General features: G+C 41.1%; 1 protein-coding gene across 8 annotated transcripts in view; it reads right to left on the bottom strand.

Annotated features, from left to right (window-relative positions):
* Positions 1 to 24278, bottom strand: part of auts2a (activator of transcription and developmental regulator AUTS2 a) — a 347206-nt gene that overhangs the window by 260063 nt on the left and 62865 nt on the right. For all 8 annotated transcript variants that reach the window (XM_086057551.1, XM_086057548.1, XM_086012057.1 and 5 more), the window contains exon 3: positions 18593 to 18802. In XM_086057551.1, the coding sequence (XP_085913677.1) occupies positions 18593 to 18802 (210 nt within the window). The remainder of the gene's footprint in view (positions 1 to 18592; positions 18803 to 24278) is intronic.

A 24278-nucleotide genomic window follows, 5' to 3' on the forward strand; every position in this document is an offset into this window, starting at 1 on the left:
AAGACAGTGTGTCAATGTCCATTGACATCAACATGTTGCAAGTTATTTATCAGTGACGACAAATTATTTGAAATGAAACAGATTTTTAACAAATAAGAGGTCGACCAGCATGCTGGAGACGACTATGTGTTCAAACTAAAAAAAAAAAAGAAATTGGTAGATGAAGGAACATCTACCATCCATTGGCTGTGCTTTTTATCCTCACTAAGGTCGCGTCTGTGCTACAGTCTATTCCAGCTACTTTGGGCAAGAGACAAGGTAAACCAGAGGATGTCAGGTCTGCAGAGACTGTTGATATTTTTAAGAGGAAGCTCGAGCACACCTTTTTAGTTTGGCTTTCAACAACTTTTAAATAATTTATCTTTTCTTTTGATTGAGGATAATTCTATGTTTTGCTTTGAATGTTTTAAAGCACTTTGAGTTGCATTTTTATGTATGAAAAGTGCTATATAAATAAAATGTGATTGATTGAATAATTGATTGAAACCTTGAACTGGTCGTCAACCAATCACGGCACATAATAGACAACTGCCATTCACACAATTTTGAGTCTTCGATGAATCTACCGTGGATGTTTTTGGAATGTGCATAGCTGAACACCGGAGTACCTGGAGAAAACCAACGCAGACATGGAGAGAACAAGTCAATTCCACACACGAAGGCCAGAGCCCAGAGCCCGGATTCGGATTCCCAACCTCTGAACTGTGAGTTGGATATGCTAACCAGTTAGCCACCGCCCATGGCAACATGCAACCATAACTGTAATATCCACAATAATTATTACAATTAAATCAAATTAAATTTAAAAAGTCAAAATATATTGAATAGCATTTGCTATGTGAATGTTGGCTCAGAAGAAGCTACAGTAAAGCAAAGTTTCTTCTGATCTGCTCCAGATTGCGCATTTGGCAACAATTTAAATTAAGGATGGAAAATCCCATTAAATGCTCTTTGAAATTCCATTAGATTAGAATGTAACCATCTTGGCTAATATTACAATGAAGCATGTTTCATAAATGAAGGAAAGGGTTTACATGAACTGATCATGTCCTCTTTCTTGTCTATGCTCTGCACCCACTGAGAGGTAGCAGCCTAACATGACACGACAGAGTGCATGTTCTGTGTCTTCCGCTCCGCAGGCTGTATTGGCCGCCAGCACAAAGGTTATTTCCTGCTCACTACACACAAACAGATATTAGTGATGAAGCTGACTCTTGCTGATGGCCAGATAGTATAGTTCCCATCCAGGCCACAGCCAGGAAATAACATTAGCCCCCGCACTCTCTCCTCCTTCTACTACTGGAGGTACCGGACTGTCTCACACACAGCCACTGATTGCTGCTGGAGTGCACAGGTAACCTTTTATTAATTGCCATTGAGCATATAGGGTGCAATGCGCGTACAGTTTGAGTTGGCCGTTGGCCCAAACTTGGACCTTGCAGAAGATGATGAGGAAGTTAGTTTCTGAATGCTCTGATTTTTGTAAGATAACAACCAATCATGGCTCAGCTTCAGAAAACAGGTGAGCCGTGATTGGTCATTACCTGAGCCCTGAGCAACTGTGATGTCATTGTCAGTCAACAAAAGTGACAAAATGGCTGTCCCCTGAGATGGCTAAACACGGGTGGATTTCGCTGCTTAACGCATATTCCACAGATGCAATATTAATCAGAATGCCATGTTTAGACTAGAGAGGGCACATGGAGCATATTATTGAAAAGCCTTTTGTGAGGTTGACTTCCCCTTTAAAGATGTTTCCAATGTTTTTTGTTTTTTTTAGTTACTTTAGATTTGTTGGAAATTTTGTAGTGTTTCAACGTCTTCCTGTTTTTACAGTCTGGAACTTATTAAGCAGTTGTTTTGTGTCTAGCAACTCCTGAGAGAGCATATTATGATGCAGTGTGTTTACATGCATCCAACCTTGAAAAGCTCCCCAGGGATATAAAACAGGTGGATGCACAAGCAGACACATACAAAAACACACACGCAAACCATGACTCAATTTGGAACCCATTTCGAGAGTAACTCAGCGGGCTGTTTCAACAGGGGTCTGGTTGAAGAGGTGAAAATAGCTGCATAGAGAAACAGCTGTGCACAGAAACGGAGGTGAAACAGTTCCATAATTCAATGACTTTCAGGTGAACAAGGCAGTGGCAGCTTTGTGATGTTTTAGTTCACCTTTGTTCTCCTTGAATGTCTTAGCACGCATTAGCTCTCTATTCTTCCCTACTGGGGAAATGGCCCAGAACCCCAGCTGTCCCCTCATTGGCTGGTTGGATCAGATGAAAGCAGGAAACAGATGTAAACACAGACTAATTGCTTACAGACAGGACAAGCGGTGGAAGGGGGGTGAGAAAAAGGATGGCTGGAAGAGATAGCTTGCTGCAGGACTCACTGATTTGAACCAGGACATTGGCATGTACAAGGAAAGAATAACAGTAAAACAAAAAACGATGTCAATAGAAAATAACTCAGGGCAAAAATGGGGAAGTGGGCCTAATCACAACATGGTTTTCATGTTAACTCATTCCATGCCATTGATGTATTTGTCTTTTCACAGTGCAGCCATTCCATCCTAGGAACTTATTTATACTTTTTTCAATTTTTTTCAAATGTTAGGGTAAATGAGGGTCTGAAAATGTCTGGAAGTGAATGAGTTAATGACTCTGTTCCTCTCTTTAACCCATTAAGGCCTAAAGCACCTGGCTCAACAGCTTCCTAAAACCTAAGGTCGTCTTTGAAAATCCATGCTTGCCTGATTGCTCGCCCGCTGCCAGTGGCCGTCTGCCTCCTGAGAGTTGACACGAGTTTAACGTAGCTAAATGTCCTAAATATAACCAGTCGGGCTTCGTGTATGCATTCGTGCTCTTGTCCGATTCTGCCTGTGTAAGTGGAGAAGTGATTGCCACGGTATTTTTGATTCTGTGGAGGTGGTCATGATGAGCTCATGTTTTATGTCAATAAATCCAAACTATTGTGCAGAACATTTTTATACTTTCACAGGTTTAAGTGGACATTTTGGTGTTGCCGTTTTAGACAACAGCTCTGACAAAGCGAGCAATATTACCACGCTTGCCACCCTCCTGTGACGTCGACCCCTGAGACCGAAAAAATAACAAGCCGAGCTCCAAAAGGGGGCGGGTCAATTTGTTGTAAATCAAATCACAAAAAAAGCCCTTAAACCACGACAGTGTCTTTTGGGGGGGACATGTTAGTACTGATGTCCTTTTTACATGCAAACCTATTATATAAGTGCCAATGTTAACCTGATCCAAGTGTCCCTTCAAATAATAAATAGAAAATGATGTAAACGCGCTCCCGGATTTAAGGTTAGAAAGACGCAACAGCGCTCCCGGCTCTAGTGGTAGAAACGTGGTTATGCGCTCCCGTCCTTAATGGGTTAATTCACACACGCAAGGTCTACTACAGTAACACGACAAATAGTGACTCAGTCAAGAGTGCATTGGCCCATCAGATAGCAGTGTTTTTTATTTCTAATGTGTTGGCGGGTTTTAACTGTGAAATGTATGTCTATAAATACATTGTCTCAATCAATACAAAACTATTACACAGTGATTTCCTTATTACTCAATTACCCGACTTTTTGTCGCTGCATCTGTCTGTCCAGAGGCATGGTGCTATCAGCCACCAGGTTGTCATTCAAACAGCCTAGTGGGCTTTGCTGGCATATGTCAAATTGTTTGATTGGGCTTTTGGGTACAAATTATTGTTCTACATGAATTCCACCCAGCAAACACCAAACGACCATGCAAACAGCACTTGACCAAGAATAACCAGTTTAGCAAATCTGGTTTTACTGCCAGGATTTTTCCTGGCTCAAAATGAGGCAGAGGTGGCGCCATTCCGAGCATCCGCATGCATATGTATGCTCTTTACCCTTTTCTTTTCCTTCAATATTTTTTCTAACTTAAATGCAAGAACCCTGTCCGATATTATGTGATTGTGTTCAATTAACAAACATGGAATTGAAAGCTAAGCAATATGCACTGCCCAAGTGCTTGTTTAAATGAATAATGTGCTCACAGGTTATGTGATGTGGGAAATTTAGCTTGAGGCATTATTTTTAAACAGCCTTCCAAAGCTTTGAAGTCCATGTTTGCCTATGCAGCTACAGAACGCTGAAGTGTTCTCCCAAATTGGTACAATACAGAGCAAAGAAAAACAACCATGAGTTTTGGGCAACTTTTAGAGTAAAGCGTTTTATGTGCTACCTTCTTTAATGCTTTTTATAAATATATATTGCTGAGGATAATGGATGGATGGATTTAAGAATAGCCGTCAACTGAAGACATTTTAAGGTATCCAACCTGTAGTTTGTGGACGGCGGTCTCACATGAGTAGCAGCAAGGGCCACAATGCATCTGGCATATACATTGCCTGAAGCCAAGTGAATTTTTGTTGTACGCTTTGGGGAAAATCTGGAAGGATTAGGCATAAGTGACATTAAAATTTCCATAAATTAGGTTTGAAATCAAGTTATGGTGATTATAATGTCACTTTACTCATGTCAGCGTTGCCTAATTAACAGTCCTTTCTCAACATAATACACTCCCTTTGTCCTATGTCCTGCCATTAACCCTCACTGGTCCATACCATTTCATGAGGCTATTACTTCCAGACCTGACAAATGGATGCATTTTATCAGTAGTTTTATCACTAGCTTTAATCTGTAACTATCTGCTCTCTTTCAGTAGCACTCATCGCCACCTCACCTTGAAAATACTCACTTATATTATGACACATTCCTGAAATGATAAAAGACAAGTTGACTGTGGTGAGGTCGATATTTGTCAGCTAAAAATCAACAAATACTACTTTTCTCCTAACACCTTATTAAGAAATCCAAATAGCTATTTTGAAAAGTAGCTCTTGAAGCTGCACTACATCACTGAGGGAATTTTTGAACATACCAGCAGGAGGAAAGAACATACAAATGTAATAAATAAGTGAGGGCTTGAGTGGGTGGAATGAAGAGTGAAAAGAAAGTGATTTCTTTCTGACCTGCTGTACTGCAAAATCCAGCTGGCCTTTTCAGTTATTTTTGGAGGTTTAACTGGTCTTAAATCTTCCAATTTCTTATTTTACAAATACAGACAGTGATAAACTAGACATGATGGAACAATTTATCTTCACAATGTCAACCATCAAGAAAAATTACCCTCAACTAATGTAAAATGTAGGCAACACTTATTAATGTTAAGATGAGCAAATTCTAAAAGAAGACTTTGGGGGCCATGTGCCAAAATCTCCACCATCTAACCATTATGGTAAGGGGTATTCAGTCTAGTATTAAGTCTTACCATATATATATATATATATATATATATATATATATATATATATATATATATATATATATATACACACACACACACACACACACACATATACATAGTACAGGAAAGAGCCAACATGTCCTCTCTGCACACCTCAAGCAAACCTTCAACATCCTGGTTGGCTGTATGATAAGGCTGTTACATCTGGTGGCAGAATGCTGACGTGTTGCAGCTATGCTGACCAGACGGGCAGTCATTGATGCTGTACCTCCATCATCATTGTGCACCTGTGAGAATGTTGGGACTGATGGTGATAATGACCCCATTGACACTCATAACCCACCTTTTCCTCCCCATGGGCAGCATCATGGTGACCATGAACAAGCCTTAGCCATCTCTGAACCCATATGGGACACATTGTCCATGCCAAAGGATGCGACAGCATAGGAGTTCATAGTACTAACCTCCAAGCTTCATTGCTCATTTTAGCAATACAGGAAGTTCATCTATCCCTTAATGTCCATTACACATGGCTCTTAGGTTAAAATATCTTGATTACAAACTCTAAAAAAAAAAAAAAAGACTGCATCCCATTGTCCATGCTCCATAGCAACAGCATCACTAAGGCATCGGGGATGCCACAACCCTTTTAGAGGGGTGAAGAGTGCATGGTATTGATTGTAACCGGAGAACCACTTGTGTAGCCTTGACAGAAGAAATGTGTGTGAAAAAGGAGATAAAATGATACATCTTATGTGACCCCCATCTCACACTGTTGTTATATAATTTGCTTAGAAACAAGTCACAACAAACTTAATACAGACACAAATGTGAACTCTGTATGAGCCCTGACATGGATTTCAGATTGAACTGCCTAGTTACTCCTCACCATTTCTTTTAATAGTCTTGCGTGTAAGTGTATTGTACAGCTGCGGGCAAGTGAAAAACTCCCACACTAATATATGAGAGCCTCACTTTTAACGAAAGGGTTGTTAAAAAAAAAAAAAAAAAAAAAAGGCTCTCAAAAAGAGAAGAGAATTGGGTTTTACCATACTCCACTGCATCATGACAGCCACAATTAAAAAAAAAACTGTAGAATGTCTGAATAAGCCATGCAAGTAAATTAAGTCATAAAGGTGAATCATTCCAACCATTTAAACCTTCAATATGAAACAGTTATGTGCCTGTGTTAAGGAACTAAAACAGTGGCTTGTAATAAATCAGTGTTACAGCCCAGTGACATTTAGTGGAAGTCTGTCATGACAATGTAAAAGCTAACGTGGAAAGGGAGAAATATTGGTTTTAATTATTTTGTATATTGATTATAGACCATTATAAAGCTTAGGAAATTACACTTCATACCCTGCCTTCTAGGTTAAAGGTCCCATGCCACCAAATAAAACATTTGTCCGCTGTTCTGTGCATAACATTGGTCAAAATCACTTTGTGACATTAACTTTGACATCTATGCGGTTTATCATTTGCATATAATATAGTTTGAAAGCTGAAAGGCCTGGAAAACGAGCAGATTTGAATTTGGTGCCATTGTGACATAAATTTGTGAAGTACTTGCCCATTTTGTGGTTGCTACATGCCCACTCATCTCTCTCAGAAAAATGGCTGACGGCAACAATGGACTTGTGTGTTGTGCAAAGCTGAAACTTTGCATCAGCTGCCAACCTCAGAGGAGTTCAGGAATGAAACTAACTTGCACTAACAGTCAGTGTAAAGCTGTTTTCAAATTTAGGAGAACAATGACCCATTCACAGCAATGACTGTGGACATCCGTGGCCCCTTAATGCATGTCAATGGGAATCAATTACATGCAGATTGTCACTATTTGCGGGCGGGCCTGGTCATAATCACCTGTGAATAGTGGCCGTCGACTGTAATTTCCGACCCAAATTATCTTGCAAACGCAATAAAAGGACACCAAAGATTAAAATAAATAAATAAATACATAAATAAACACAGTGGAGGCGGCACGGTGATAGACTGGTTAGCACGTCCGCCTCACAGTTCAGAGGTCGTGGGTTCGATCCCGTCCCAGTGTGGAGTTTGCATGTTCTCCCCGTGCCTGCGTGGGTTTTCTCCGGGTACTCCGGTTTCCTCCCACCTTCCAAAAACATGCATGGTAGGTTGATTGGACACTCTAAATTGCCCCTAGGTGTGATTGTGAGTGCGGATGCTTGTCTCGGTGTGCCCTGCGATTGGCTGGCAACCAATTCAGGGTGTCCCCCGCCTACTGGCCGAAGGCAGCTGGGATAGGCTCCAGCACGCCCCCGCGACCCTTGTGAGGATAAGCGGTATCGATAATGGATGGATGGATAAACACAGTGGAACGAAAACCTTCGAAAGCCCATGATGTTTTTGACTGCAACAGCCTGCTTAAATTATTCCAGCAAGTCTCTGCAAACAAATTATGGCTGCAGCTCATCAACATCCACCAATAAAAGAGCGACTCATTTACAGTATCTCTCAGTTATGATTTTGGTGTATTAAATCCAATTAACATTGAGAAAGTATAATTTTTTTTGCATGATCTAGTAGAAGGGGATGTCTTTTTTTGTACAAACAATTAGAATTGAATTCTACATGTTTAAAAAAAACAACTCCCTTTACAGATATTGATATCGAATGTTTGGCAATATTAGAAAAAAAAAAAATCACTGGCTACATGTTTTGATCATTAGAGTCTGGTAGTGTGAATTTACATTGATGAGGGTATTGGCACACACACAAAGGCACACGCACTTATGCATGCACGCACACATTCTCAAAAGGCGCTTCAAAATACTTCCTCGAACAGGGCTGTTTCCCTGAAGAGTGGCATATTTTTCACAGGAGAAATGACTGGCATGTGAGGCGCTTGTGTTTGGAGACATCCCTGCTTGGTTGTAATGTGTCGCTGGATAATAAGGTAGAGTTATTTTAGCTTCATTATCGCCCACCGGGTCCCCTGCATCGGGGAACATCACAGCAAATTGGCTCTGCGATACTGTAATAAGACACTGAGACAGAATCTTTGAGTGTCTATCAGTATGTCTGCCACTGTGCCGTCATTAAAGCAAGTAGAGAGATAACTCATGTTTGGCTTCTAGGCTAAACCCTGATATCATTCTCCGTTCATGGATTTGTGGCTTTGTTCTGAGCATGGTTTTTCTTGTGTTGTTAATTTTGCTTCTTTTTATGTGCATTTTTTTTAATGTTAACTCTTGTGTGTCATGCATTGCAGCTAATGATCATCGGATCAGTCACGCTTGCTTTGTCCTGAAATGGATATGGGAAAAGCTCGACTTAGCCCAGTGAAGCCAATTAAGAAGAGGGCATTTGGTCTGACTGAGCATGAAACGTGAAGGGAGAGCTGCTATGTTGAAGCACATCCTAGAAGAGGGTTCTCCACGATTTAAAGTATTCTCCTTACCTGGCAGCAGAGGGTGCCACCACCTCACAAAAACATCCCAGCAAGCCACATGACTGAAGGGCCTGTTTACTAATCAGGAGTGGTAAACAGATTGGAGCAGTGTACTGCCTCCATCAATTACAGGACTTTATTATTCCAATAATTATTTTTTCTTACCGGTGTGGCATCATATTCAAGTGGTTAGCAACAGAATATTTCTAATTCTGACTGTTAATAAATATCTAATGTATCAGGGCATTGCCCTAAGACTCAAATTTATATCGAGATGGCAAAGTTGCTTTGTGATCTTTGAGGCCATGAACCTCAGCTTTTACGTGTATTAGCAAGACATGACAAAGAGTGTTGACAAAGTCAAACACATACATTTGTCAAAGCACTGTTCAAGTAGATATCTAGGGATGCATGACTGTTCTCGGGAGGATTTATTGTTTCTTATCTTTCCCCAGGCCCATTGTGGCAGGCAACTCCCAGTTGGGTAAATCACAGATGGCTATTCCTCTCACTTTGCCTTGGGGCTACGGGGAAAACAAGCGGGGAAGGCCACCTCCTCAGCCTGCGGTGGTCAAGAGCTGACACTGTTACGAAGGCACATGGGAGAAGAGAATAGGCGGGAGTCTAGCTTCCCTGTGGCTTCCTCTGAGAAACCATCTCCATCTGCTCATCTGGGCCAAAGCTGTCACACTTTCCTTCATCTACAATATATGTGGCTGAACATACAGCATATCCAATGAATACAAGATGTTGTCCTGAACCACAGAAAACAATTTTCATTTCCTCTTTCCTTTTTTTTTTAATATATATTTATTATTTGGGCAGCATGGTTAGATGAGTGGCTCTCACTTGAGAGGTTCTGGGTCCGAATTTCATGTTCTCCCTGTGCTTGCTTGGGTAAGTCTGCTCCCTCCCATATTCCCCAAATCGTACATGTTAGGTTAATTAAAGACAGGTTTATTTAAGACTTAACAGTGTGAATATGAGTGTTTAACACCAATTTTGTTTGTCTATATGTACCCTGCTATTTGCTGACAACCACTTAAGTGCGTGCAATGCGCCTTTAAGTCATTCGTGATAAGACTCCAGCTTGATTGCGACCCAAATGAGGACAATCAGTAGAGATAATGGATGGATGGCTGTAGACAGTTTTTTTCCCTGTTGCTGTAAGGCTTAAGAATCATGAATAACTTTTAGCCGGTGCCAGGTTAAAAGGGATCCACCCGTCCATCCGAATAAATCAGACTTCACTCGATTAAAGAGCAGGAGAGACAGTAGATAGTGGGCTTAAAGTAAGGGAACAATAACTATTATCTCCTTCCCACTTTAGATCTGTCTGGATTGAAGTAGAGGAGCAACAATGAGTTCACTGAGTCAGTGGTGAATGTGTAATGAGCAGTGAAAACAGGATAATCGTATCTTGCCGCAGGGTGGATGCATTGTGAGTGCACGTAATGCAACGAAACGGAAAGAATGTGTTCTGATGCTATCTAGCAGATGTCAAGCTCTCATATCTGTCTCGGTTCAATGTATTGTAACAGCTTGTTCATCCCCACCATGAAACTGGAATGCCAGACGGTATAGATAACAGAGAGTGTCGGGGTCTTTTGGCCTTTTTATTACACTGTCTTTGCTATGGTGTCATTGTCATCAGTCAAGGGGGAAAATCCAGGGCACTTAGTCAGTATGTCAGCATCACACTGCATTCCTCAGCAGGCCCATTTTAAGAAACCACAGTTGTTTCGACCTAATACACTGGCAGATGTTTGATAATTGCAGTGTTTGCTATTTTTAGGGAAAGGGCATAATGCCAAATTACTCTATAGCCTGAAGCCATTAGTGTCTGGGCCATATAATTTCAAAATAGACCGCTTACAGTATTTATGCACCCTTGGTGCATTTAGAAGCCAGGCTTACTTATAGGTCTTTATCAAAAACAATATTGAGCTTTTAGTGATGCAAAATTGGCTGTAAATATGCTGAACTTCATCCAGAACAATACACCCAACCACACATATGCAAAATTATCAGAACTGTATATGGGTTCATTCAACTTCTGAGTCCAGGATTTATGTATGTATGTGTACATGTATTTTTTGTGTGTGGGGGAGGGGGTTAGCTCGTAGTAACTTTTTTTTTTTATTTGTTACTTATAAAAGTCGTTAACTCATTCACTGCCAGACATTTTCAGACCCTCTTTTATCCTAACGTTTGAAAAAAAATTATAAATAAAAAGATATAAATAAGTTCCTGGGATTGAATGACTGGACTCTGAAAAGACATGGTAAGTCCTTGGCAATAAATGAGTTAAAGAACCCTACAAAATGAAAATAAAAATGTCTAATAAATGCGACACACCACAAAGAAGAATTTTGTGAGCAAGGCTGCCAAATTTGAATAAATGAAAAAAATAAATCAAGTTTATAAAATGAGCCTTCAAAAAATCATGAAAGCTCAAGTGTTTCTCTTCAGCTCTCATACATTGGGGTCGTGTCTGGTGAGAGCGCTGAAACCACACCCTACCCAACTGTCAACTGTGCATTACAATACAATTGTACCTCCAGCAACTTTCTTAGGCCTACACATTCCTATATGTTTGAGCCATGAATATATCCCATAGAGTTTTTCCAGGCCTTTTCCACACTGGGATGAGAGGTGTTAGCCACCAGTTAGCTTGATGGCTAACACGCTATTCAGCCAGTGGCTCACCCGAATATTGTAATATCTTTTGTCCCGTTAGTTGCTGTTGAAAATGCATTCAGCTAAACGAGAAAGAAACTCACACTTAAGGTTTAATTAAGGGAAAAGACTGACATTGGGAAAGAGGGTCAGGCCCTGGCAGATCTTTGTGGACTTCTCTTTTTCCAAAGACATGCAAGTTCATATTGGCTGACTCACCATTTATTGAGATTGCTGGTCTTTAAGGAGACATTTGAAGGGAACAGAGTATTTGTATTGGGGACATGCTGGGTAAATACCAGACCCATGTCCTATTTGAGAGAGGAGATAATGTAACTCTCAGGGGTAGCCCAAATGGGTATACTTCTCTGCATCAATGGCGAGTCCATAAATACTGACTCTGAGACAGTGCTTCCTCTCTGTTTTGTGAATATTGGTGAATTTGATCAGGGACAGCAAGACAGATTTTGAGCTCTGCGGACATGTGTCATTTTATTTCATTCATAAATATGATAAAAGTGTACATCACTGCCATTGAATCATGGCAGAATCAATTAATTGAACACATTAGTATTATCATCATCATTATCATTATCCGTGTTCTATATTTATAAAATCACACCACTGGCTACAGCACTGCTTTTGAACTGAATGGGAGGAGCCACTTCGGTTGGCCCACACCCCCAACAGCACAAAAAAAACCCAGCTTGTTTTCAGTTTTTGAACCTGACACACTGTGCCTCCTTGCATCATTAGAAATACCAAAACAAGGTCTACCCCACCACTGCAAGGATTTAGACCACACCTCTACTTACATTTAGAAATGAATAATTCAGTTACAGATTCGATTACTTTTTGGGGAGGGTAATATGCAACTATAACTACTTACGTTTGAAAAATAATTTGCCCGACACTGCTCATTTTACTATTCACAGTGTACACACAAACCACACTACAAACAAACCCTTCACTACGTGGAAGCTTTTCTTCCTCTTCAATAAAGAGCCAACTCTCTAAAAGCAAAGGCAAGGACTCTCCAAATATATAAACAAACACATTTTATAGTCCTCTCAGTGACACGAAAAAAGAGAAACAGAAAAATGAATGAAAATCCAGAAGGATTTGCACTCTTGAACATTCATCAGTAGCGGTATGTGAAAATACAAGCAGATTAAAGTTGGAAGTGGGACTTGAAATAGACTGCCGTTGATGGTAACTGGACAGCCAAGAGAAAAAGCTTCCTCAAACACCTCTGGCCTGCTGCCCAGGATTTGACTGACAGCTGAAGGGGGCCTTGGCTTTTAAGTGGTCGACACTTCGCAAAAAGTGCAGACACTTCATTTTTCACAAATTGACTCTGAGGGTTGTCAGGAATAAGAGCAAGCAGCAGGTTGGACAGTGACTGCTTCAAGTAGATTCCGTCTGTCTGACTTTGATTTTGGTGTGTGTTCCTTCGCCTAAGAGCATCGAAATGGCTCAGTTTAACCGTTGTGCCAGCGCAAAGTGCTACCCCACATCCTCCTGAGTTTAGCTCCCTTACAGAAAAGTGACACTTCAAAAGAAAATGTTTCTGCAAGCAGTTGTAGAGTCAAAAAAATAAAAAGAAAGAAAGTAGCATTAAACACTTTTTTTCAAGACGTGCTGGCTTAGACTTAGAGTATCAGCGCGTCAACACTGTCAACCGCTGGATAGGGAAACTACTAACATATGTAGTAGACAGGTTGGGTTGATGCATTTAGTTAGAGATTTGGGGTGTAAAAATGCTGTCAGACAGCCTAGTGGAGAAGGTATGTTCTACAAATGAGAAACAACACATTTCGAATGGGACTTTTCTCTGTCAAGACATACAGGAGGGTATGATGAGGCTGGCATACACTATATATGAAATAAAGGTTGTTGTGGCAACAGTTGATAATTGTTCATCAGTTAATTAATTGAGTCATTTAAATGGTACATTGTACCATATAATGCTGGGGAATAAAGTTAATATGAACAATTACACACACCATATCAGGCACACAGGTTAACATCAATTTTTAACAATTGTTGTTGGTGATGTGTCCCAACCACCACAAAGCCGAGCGTAACATTACAATTGGATATGATTTCACCCAGCCTGCTAGGAACCTTCACTGTGACGGGAGCAATTATCCCCACAACTGACGCCCAAAGGAATGGATTCAGCATTTTATCTGACAATCACGACAATGCTTTACTTAAACTCTTATTGGAAAAGCGGATAGATAGAGGGTGAAAATTTTCATTGGAGATTAGGAATCGTCAGATTCACCCCATCCTGACAAACTTAAAGGGACGGTGGGGCCGGGATGGCCATGTATTCACTAACAAGTTCATTTTATATATTTTTTGATCAGGAAAATGAAAAGAGTTGCCATTTTCTCTTTTATCCATTCATTTAGGAGAAATGAGTAATTAAGTAACTCCATGAATAACGCCCCTTGTTAATGAGGAGAATGGCCGCGCCCCCTAGCGTTCTATCCATGTTCGGTCTGAGTCACGCGAGGAACCGATTCCAAACTCTCCATTGGAAATCATTGTACTTTTATTGCTTATAACGTCCAAAAATGGCGATCAATTGGCACCAAAATTTATGTGGACATCTCTACTAATGCCCACTTCAACATATCAAAAGGATTAACCTCTCCGTGGCTGATTTATATGAGAATGAGGAAATGCGGAAGTCAGCAGAGCTACATAGACTTAGGCTGGGATGAGCGCACACTGCTTCTTTACTTAAAAAAAAAAAAAGAAAAAACCTGCATCACGGTTAGAACGGGCGAGGCATTAAACACCAGTCAGGATATTTACAGAGACTGAAGTGGGAATGAGTCGACGAGCACATTTATTTGGATGAAGAATGGACCCAGTTTTTCAACTTAGACAACGCCATCCAATTTGGAAGGTAACAGCCGAAATGGCACGTTCCAATGCAGCCACACTCGTCTGTGCAGTCAGCCTCGCCGAAACATTTTGTTCGCTGTTCAATGAGGGCTTTCGTCACTCTCACGCCGCTTCACTTAGGCAGGTCGCGGCTGCAAGCAAGCAAGCAGGGACATCGCACGCGACTGCTTGCGAGGCGATATGAAGACACAGGCTCGCTCATCTTCACCTCCACACACTGGGTGGACAGTAAGGAGCTAATGTTATGCTAACGCCTTTTGTTTTAACGGCCTGAAGCTAGTTGCTGCTATTAGCCGTCCCAATCCTACCTTTAGCCGGGGAGGGAAGCGGGGGGGCTCCAATCTGCCTGCTGCTGCTGCACGCCGCAGTCTCTCTCCCTCCTGAGACACGAGTTTAGCGTAGCTAAATGTCCGAAATACAACCAGTCGGGCTTCGTTTGCGCATTCGTGCTCTTGTCCAATTCTGCCTGTGAAAGTGGAGGAGCAATCGCCACAGTATTTTTGATTTTGTGGAGGTGATCATGATGAGATCACGTTTTATGTCAATAAATCCAAACTATTGTGCAGAACACGTTTATACTTTCACAGGTTGAAGTGGACACGAGTAATAATGTGCATTTGCATTTTGGTGGCGATAGGTCACAGTTTTAGACAACAGAACTGACAAAGCGAGCAATATTACCAACATGCCTTCCTCGCGTGACGTAGACTGCTGATACCGAAAACATAACATAAGCCACGCCCCTTTTTGGGGCAGGGAAATTTGTCGTAAACTAATCACAAAAAAAGACCATAAATCACTACACAGTCTTTTGAGGTGGGCATTTTAGTACTAATGTCATTTTTACATGCAAACCTATTATATAAGTGCCAATGTTAAGCTCGCCCAAGTGACCAGGAGTATTTTTTTATGTTCTTTTTTTGGGAGGGGCTACACTTCGTTTATGATTTTGGATTTCAAAACAATTATTCACATAAGAAATCATGTAACTGTCACCAACATGTAATAATGTAACAGTGCAGACAATGTTTGAAGATCCTGAACAGACATGCACTCAAGTGTAGCGTGTACAACCTTCATCTTAATATTTTAACACAGCAAAAGATAATCAGTTTTATTTATTTTTTTGCTGTGGTTGATGCAAGTGTGATATTTAGGAGTAACTCCACAAATCTATCAGGGCACACCTGTGATTCCTTCTGCCCTCAGTTTGTCATGGCCATTACCTTTTTTCCAGCCATGATTTTCTTCAGTCATTTGATTGGTTAAATAGTGGTGTGAGGTTAGAGAGCTGTCTGTTTCTTTGGTTTATGCGTGAATAACTTTCCATGAGATTCCAAAAACAGCCATGGTGAGGGGAAATGTGAGGGTTTTTTGTTTTTGTTAATGTATGTGCTCCTTTTGACAAAGCTGAATGCATTTCCACACAAATATGCATTAATCGATAATAAACTGCCACTAGCATCTTTAGCTTAAACGTATCCCATCTGGAGCCTCAGATAGAATTCAGCCAAGCCAAGGTAAGCGACTACTGATGAATGACAATATAGCCTCGAGCTGGCCTTAAGTATGCCTTTTCTATTAGGCAGTGTGATGTGAGGATCTGCCCAGTAAGTTGGGACAAGGAGTGCAGGGCCAGAGACGAAACTCCTCTGGTTTGACTTAAAAAGTCCTAAAGTCCATGGCAAGGCACCACTAGGCAGTCTTTAGAGTTTTTATAATTTCGTACTGGTACAAAGACAAATACAAAAACACAAATGGATGTGATGTAAAGCGGTTGCAGTCTATAACTTGGCAGGCTTGACTACATAGCCAGGTGGATAGGAGCAAGTTCGTTTGATTGTTCTGCAGGAAACATTTGCAACAAATTTGTCTTGAAACTGATACTGAATATTGCTATATGTGAAAGCAAGAACTATTTGTATTCAGCTGACACAAAATGGCCATGGGAGTTGTGATAAAGGATGCCAAAATGTGGCAATGTTAAGCCAGACAGGTAGATTTCAGCCTTTTTAAAGAACTAAAAAACCCAAATCACAGAAATAACGGACATGTGTCATAATTAAGTACATAGAAAACTGTGAATGGCTTTTTTGGGTGTGTCTATACAGTATGTGCCCTGAGATTGGCCGACGACCGGTACACGTGTAACATCTCTCACACCCAAAGTCAGCTGGGATAGGCTCCAGCTCAACCATGGCCCTAGTGAGGATAAGCGGCATAAAAAAAAATGGATGGATGCATGTCAGTGAGCGTGTGTCTTTTTGGTGGTTGAGGGAGCTAAGGAAGAAACTGAAGAAAAAGTTTGAGTATTTCCGTGTCAAGTAGTCACAGAGTTCTGAGAATGTGCTGTATTCTTCCTGATTGAAAGATAACAAGAAGTTAGTGGCCTGGATGGGTTATGTAGCAGTACTGGTAGATGTTGCCTTCAGGGCAACAGGACAATACACTAGCAGCGACTGATGTTTTGAGTAGAGAGACAATGACATGATGCTAACAGTTTGACTCTTGAACTGAGTCCCAGAATTTCCATTATTTATTATTGAAATCTCAACAGAGGCAAGTGTGCCTGGCACTGACTGTATTGTACATTTTGATCATAGTCCATTCACAGGGAAACAAAACTGTGAACATAATGGTGGACAGATACACGGCAGACAGGCAGAAGGTTAGACTAAGACATGTTCGGGTGGTGGTTGCTTTTCTCCTAATTCTCCCAGTGCCAGAGAGCAGATGGTCTTCACCACACGCCCCTCTGTACACTCGAGCCACTGTACAAAGCACCACACACACCACAAGCCCACACTTTTGGTGAGCAAAAGAGAACAACAGATTCACAACACAAAAACAATGTCTACACCAGTGTGAGCAGCTACAAACCAATAATCTGATCTTGAACCAGGGTCGACATGCACGATCACGAGCTTTAAGAAGCAAAAAAAGAACACGAGCAAAAAAGTAATTATCATTATTTTGGCTTGAGAAGAATGTGCACAGTGACCCAACTGTCAGCACTTCTTTCTCTTACACCTAAGAGTCACAGTTAAGCAAAGTTTGATAAGGAGGTTCACTCTGTTCAGTCTACAGCATTCCTTAATGGAGACCTCCTGACATTTAAAATGTAACCTTGTGGGAGGACAATGACTTAACGTTTATGTATGGTGAAGCCAAAGAAAATGGTTCTACAAGATAACGGAAGCTTGTTCTACTTCAGAAAGGACAAAAAGGGTGGTGTAGGGTGCAGCTGAGATTTTTAATTATGCATGTCATAAAGTCTTACAGTCAAGGGTTTTACTGTGCAATAAAGTTGATAGCGCTATCTACAGTTCATTTACATACAATAGACACAGCAGTGGAGAGCTGTCAGGGCCACAAACGGCCAGGAGTCACTGTCCTACATGTAAAACCAAAATTCCAATGTTTGTTCGATGAAATTATATGACTTTAATCCCAACAATCTGTTCTCTTTATTTCATAGAGCTTGTCCCATAGATTTTTTTTCCATTTAAATTTCATCCTCTGTGTGATTCCTTCCAATTCTCCAGCCTCTGATTGGCTAGTCAGAGCAAGACAAATAATAATGTAATATTAATGTTAAATATATTAATAATAAATCAAATAATTTACTGTATGTGGCTGTTTTGTAATATTTCATCCAGTACACTAAGTATACACACGCACATCTGAATAATAATCATTGATTTGATTTTGTGTGATCCACATGGAGGTTGATGCAACACGTGCTGAGTTGGGTTTGCATGTGTGAACACATACAGTATGTCGATAAGTAGGTGAAGAAGGTAATATTGAGAGGGAAAGAGTGAGAAAGATGAATTGGTTGGGAATGTGGTCAGTGTGTTAGTGAACATGAGCCTTTGAATGGGTGAGAGAGACTGAATATTTTCGGTTGATCATGGTTGGTTTCTCTCAGCCAGCTGCCTAAACAACATCGACGTTTAACAGTCAATCTAAGGTAGCTGCAGAAGTAAAAGTGCCAATAAATAACAGACAGACTGTATCGAGAAAACTCCATATGATTAAAAAAAAAATCCTTAATCACCCCAAATCAATTAATCGAGTTTAAGTGTACCATCTAAACTGCTGGTTTAAAACAAAACATCTTGAGGAGCATCTGGAGGGTATTCCAGAAAGGAGGTTCTATACACTCCTAGGGGCTTCATGGTGGGTGTGTTGCTCATAATTTACCAAGAGTAGGGAGAGTCAGGCGCCAGCCAACACATGCTTCCATATATACGTTAAGCGTGATATTAACACTCACCAGTGTGTGTTTCTTGCTCAGGCGTTTCTTCTTCCTGCTTTGTGTATGTGCCAGACGGGGATTGTTCTCCTGGTCCGATGGCTGATGATGGTGATAGTTGTTCTTAAAGGGCTCCAGGCTCAGGCCATTGGGGACCCTGGCTGACTTTTTCTTCCGTAAGGGCACAGCCTGATTCACTACACGCTCTTGGGGCTTCAGTGTCAGGTTTTTCTGCAGTAGAAAAAAAAAAAAAAAAAAAGACAAGGTTATATTGAAGAGAAATATAATTCATTTGTCATCAGACCTCATAGCAAACAATTATAACATGTACCATCAGCTTTTGATGCAACTACACTCATCCTGTTAATTCAACATATAAACCTGTAGACGGGTCGGTCAAAGCATTTTGGTTTCAATCAACACTTCAATTCTGAACTTCATATCAGTTATTTTTAAGGCAAGTGTGTGCTTCTCTAATGGCTAATTGCTGCTTGACCCATCAACATGTTTTAAAACAGTTTTAACTACTTTGCAGCAGATGTCTTAGAAATCTTTAACTGGTCACTTCAGTGAGGCCGAAAATCGCTTAAAAAAATGTCATTAATGACTCTTGAAAAAAAAATTTGGATCCAAGTGTCATTGCCAATTATAGGCCCTTTGCCAACATACTGTTCCTCAGCACAAAATAAATATTTGGGGTAAAAACAGTTTACATTCAGCTCAAGAATTTACTCATATCAAATACCTTTCTAGGTCTAGATCAATCTGTTTTTTGCCCTAACCGTAATATAGAAACAGCACTAATCAAAGTTGAGAACGACCTATACGCATATAGATTCCCAAAAAGAATACATTATTGTATTGCTAAACCTCAGTGTTGCTTTTGACACAGTTTGCCATAAAATCCCACCGTAGTGGTATTATATTATTTCTTATGTACTGGTATATTTGCATCCCACAGAAAGGACATCACATGAGGGATGCCCCAAGAGTCAGTTCTTGGCCCATTGTTATTCAGTCTTTACCTGCTTTTCCACTTTCTCATATCATATGCAAACATAACCTATATTACCATATGCAGATGGCGAACAGCTTAACATTTCACTACATCCTGATGGTCTCCCATACAGGCCTTCAGACAACATATCACTGACATCAAACAATGTATGACTGATAAGTTTGAAGCAAATCTATGTTTATATATTGACACTGATCTAAATTCCAAAAGTGTGTGTGCGTGTTTTCAGACCATGTTATCGTTGAGCATGTGTGTAGGAAATTGTGCTATGTGATACTGTTTTGAGTTATTCTGGTAACACTTTATAATAACGATTGTTAGTTAAGCAATTACAATGCATTAGTTAAAGATGAAGTCATGATCAGCGATTACGAACTCATGTTTAATAAATGATTTGCAAATATTGAAAGATTAGGAATTAATCATTTACAAATGACAGTACCTAAAGATAAAGTTATTAGCAATTATGAAATCATGATGAATTAATAATAACTATTGAAGAATCATGAAAAATTTTTGCAGATGTTAACTAATGATTAACTCATGATTAAGATATGTCCATTACTAATAAATATAATGCATTATCAAATGATGAAGTCATGATGAACAAATATGAACTCATATTGAAATAATCATTTGCAACTACTGAATGATTAAGAATTAATAATTTGTAATGATAATGATTAAACTCTTGATTAAGGAATATTCTTAACTAATGTTTGTAATGCATTAGCTAAAGATGAAGTCATGATGAACAATTATTAATTCACGTTGAATAATTTATAACTATTGAAGGATCTGGATAATAAGAAATCATTTGCAAATGCCGTGTGACTATGTGATCAGGTTTAAAATACTATTAGAAACCATTGCACAAACAGCTACAAGTAATTGTGTATCTATCTATCTATCTATCTATCTTTCGTCAGAATATCGTCCTGGCTAGGAAAATATTGATGCAGATAGTTTGCCCAGAATACCAGTGGATGTTAAAACACTCAAAGAGCGGTGTTCAGAGGAAATATCATTGGTGTGATTGGAGGGGCAATGCGAGCAGTGTTCAAGTGTGTCTTGGTCCATGTGTGTCCCAGCAAACAATGCAGAATTAACTTCAATGCAATCTGGTTGGTTTTAGTGTTTGAATTTTATGAATGCACATCAGAAACACTCCATAAACTGTTTCTCAAAGCTTCACTCACAGTGTAAGAGGTGCATGCTCCAATAAATGTTATTTGCATTTTTCACTCACACCCATCCAGGAAAGGCAATGCAACATGACGTGAATTGTGCACATAAGTGACAAAGACATGATTGGGCTGACAGGATTCCTTGAGCCAGCGTTTTGCATGCCTCTAAGTCGCCAAACCATAATGATTGCTGGAAATAAATTATGCAGAATATGTTTTGCTGGCTCATTGAACAATAGCAAAATAAATTCCTTATTTCAGCGCTTCGTGGAGATGCTGGAAAGAAAATAATTGCTCAATATGGCTCTCTCTCCAACCTTAATTATTGTGATTGTCTGCCAGTATCCAAAGCAATTTTCTATCATTCTGAATTGCAAGTTTGCAGGTAAATATACAACGTAGTGGAACACAGAATGGGCTCAAGTGATTTTTCACTTTTTGCAAATGATGTGCAAATGGCCACCTCATTTTGTGTCTATATACAGTAAGTAATGAAAGGGGTGGGGGGGGGGAAGGGGCATTTATACTAGTTAAAAGGTCTTTATCTTTTCATTTTTGCAAGGTCAATTAAGTTTTTGACACGTAGAGATGTAGGGGCATTTGGACAGTGATTTTTTTTTCCTTCATATAGAACCACAATGGATTTTAATACAATCAGTATTTGACTGGAATGTGGATTTTCAGTTTTAAGTATTAATGGAATGTTTCATCAATCCATTGTCCATATACAATAATCCCTTGTTTATTGGGGTTAATATGGACCAGAACCCCCCGCCGAAAGGTGAAAACCACAAAATAGACGCTACTTTGGTTGACTCTATTATTATTTTTTAATTTCATTTATTCATTTCATTTATTTTTTATTCACGCCTCTATTATGCCGTTGCGGAAAGGAAAATCCCGGGTGAGGCCACGGTGATGCGCAGCCAACCAGCTCAAAGGATAAATTCACCCGTGCTTTCGCTCCGGGAACTAATCACACGCCTTGTAATAATAATAATAATAATAATAATAATAATAATACATTTTATTTTTATATTACTTTTAATATCACTCAAAGACGCTTCACAACAAGAATAAGTAAATAAAATAAAACCTTCTGTTAAAACAAAAACAGTTAAAATCAACAAAAGAAAAAAAGAAAAATAGCAAAGATTAAGTGATGTTAAAAAGCATGGCGGAATAGGTGAGTCTTGAGAAGTGTTTTGAAGGATGTGAGGTCTGCACAGTTACGAATGTGTTGTGGAAGGGAGTTCCAGAGCATGGGGGCGGCAACAGAGAAGGATCGGCCCCGCCAGGTTTTGTACTTGGTCGGGGGGATGGCAAGGAGGTTCGCATTTGAGGAGCGGAGGGTGCGGGAAGGAGTGTATGAGTGGAGAAAATCGGAAAGGTAGAAGGGGGCCTGGTTGTGAAGGGCTTTGTAGGTGAGTAGGAGGAGTTTAAATTGGATGCGGTGGGGAACGGGGAGCCAGTGGAGGTTTTTGAGGATCTGAGTGATATGATCAGGGGAACGGGTGTGAGTGAGAAGGCGGGCGGCAGCATTCTGGATATATTGTAATTTAATGAGGAGTTTGAAGCTTGTGTCGTAGAGGATGCTATTACAGTAGTCAAGGCGGGAGGTGATGAAGGCATGGATGAGGGTCTGAGCGGCAGTGAAGGAAAGTGAGGGGCGGAGGCGAGAAATGTTCCTGAGGTGAAAGAAAGCGGTTTTGGTGATTTGGGTAATGTGTTGATCAAAAGAAAGATTATTGTCAAAGAGGACACTAAGGTTGCGGCAGTGAGAGGAGGCGGACAGGGTGGAGTTGTCAAGAGTAAGGTTAAAGTTGGAGGCAGTTTGTGTGAGATTGTTTAGGCCAATTATCAGCAGGTGGGATTTAGAGCAGTTTCTTTATATCCAGGATTTAATATCAGAAAGACAGTTGGACAGAGTGCAGTGGATAGCAGAGGTGATGGATTTAGTGGGGATGTACAATTAGAAGTCATCGCCGTACCAGTGAAAGCGGAGACGTGGTGACGGATAATTTGACCAAGGGGGAGAAGGTAGAGGATGAAGAGAAGCACAGAACCCTGGGGGACACCATGGGACAGGGGGGCAGTGGATGAGGAGCAGTTGTAGATGTGGATGAATTGTTTCCTGTGTGTGAGGTAGGAGTGAAGCCAGGTGAGGACTTTGTCGGTGATGTTGACAGATTGCAGGCGAGAGAGTACGGTGGAGTGGTTGATGGTGTCAAAGGCGGAGGTCAGGTCGAGGAGGATGAGAATGGAGGGTTGGCCAGAGTCAGAGGAGAGGAGGATGCCGTTGGTGATTTTGAGGAGGGCGATGTTGTGTGCGGAATCCAGATTGAAATTGTTCGAAGAGTTGGTTATTGTCGAGGTGGGCTTTGATTTGGGATGCGACGACAGGTTCTATAATTTTGGACAGGAAGGGGGGATTGGAAATGGGTCGGAAGTTGCTCAAGATGTCAGGGTTGAGTCTGGGTTTTTTGATGATGGGGGTAACAGCAGCAAGTTTGAGTGAGGAGGGAACAGAGGAAGAGTTGAGGGAGGAGTTCACTATGTTGTTGATGAGGTGAGAGATGGTGGGAAGTTTTGCAAGGATGTCGGGGACAGTGGCCCCGGGGAAACAGTGTGTTGTTGCTTTAAAAAAGCTAAGGTTTCAGGTGGTGGAGTCGCCAATGATCAGGGTGGTCGGGGGAAAAAGGGGGCAGGGTAGGCAGACGGGATTGGGTGACGGGAGAGTGGATCTTGGAGTAGGTTTCGGTGGCAGTGAGGTGGAGGGAAGAATGCTGGAGGAGAGACCAAGGAGAGTGCACTGTGTAGCCGGAGCGGGCAGAGGTAGGGAGTGACCATGAGCTATGGAGGAAAAGGAGCGCATATGATTTTCAGAAGGAGGGAGCCGAGGAGAGGATTTAGTTTTGGACTGTATGGTGGAAGGCGGAGAAGGTGTAAATGTTTCATCAAGAGGAGGAAAATCCGGGGGAGTGAGAATGTCATAGGAGTTTTTCAGCTGGATGTTGAACCTCGGAGTGTGGAGGGTGGGGGGGCGTTAAGCGGGGGTGGCAGCACGTGCCTCTCCCGCTGTGAGCGACAGTTGACCAGGACGCAGGCTCGCGTGGTGTGGAGCTGGACATGGACCTGGGCTTGACACCCAGCCGCTTCCAGGTGTCGTCCGGATCGGCGAGCCGCAAGTGGACTGCAGCAGCCGGGTCTGGGGCGGTGATGTCATCAGCCGACGGAAAAGCAAACTGACCAATAATTTCTGTCGGTGGACGATGGGGACATTGGTTGAGCAGGACCGAAGATGATTGTGTCCATCTGCGGCTCAGCTTCGCGGATGTAGTGGAGTGTGGAGATTCTCTGCTCAAGGTGGCGCGCGCAGCCGGCAGAGCGGGCGCAGCCGGGATGAAGAGGTAAAAGGAAGCATGGGTGGAATGTGGAACGGATAGAGTCTGTCGATGTTAGTAATTGTACTACTGTGCCGATGATTTGGAACGGTATCTGG

Source organism: Filicampus tigris, chromosome 17, assembly GCF_054856515.1.
Source record: "Filicampus tigris isolate MCC_2025a chromosome 17, RoL_Ftig_1.0, whole genome shotgun sequence".
NCBI classification, from domain to species: Eukaryota; Metazoa; Chordata; class Actinopteri; order Syngnathiformes; family Syngnathidae; genus Filicampus; species Filicampus tigris.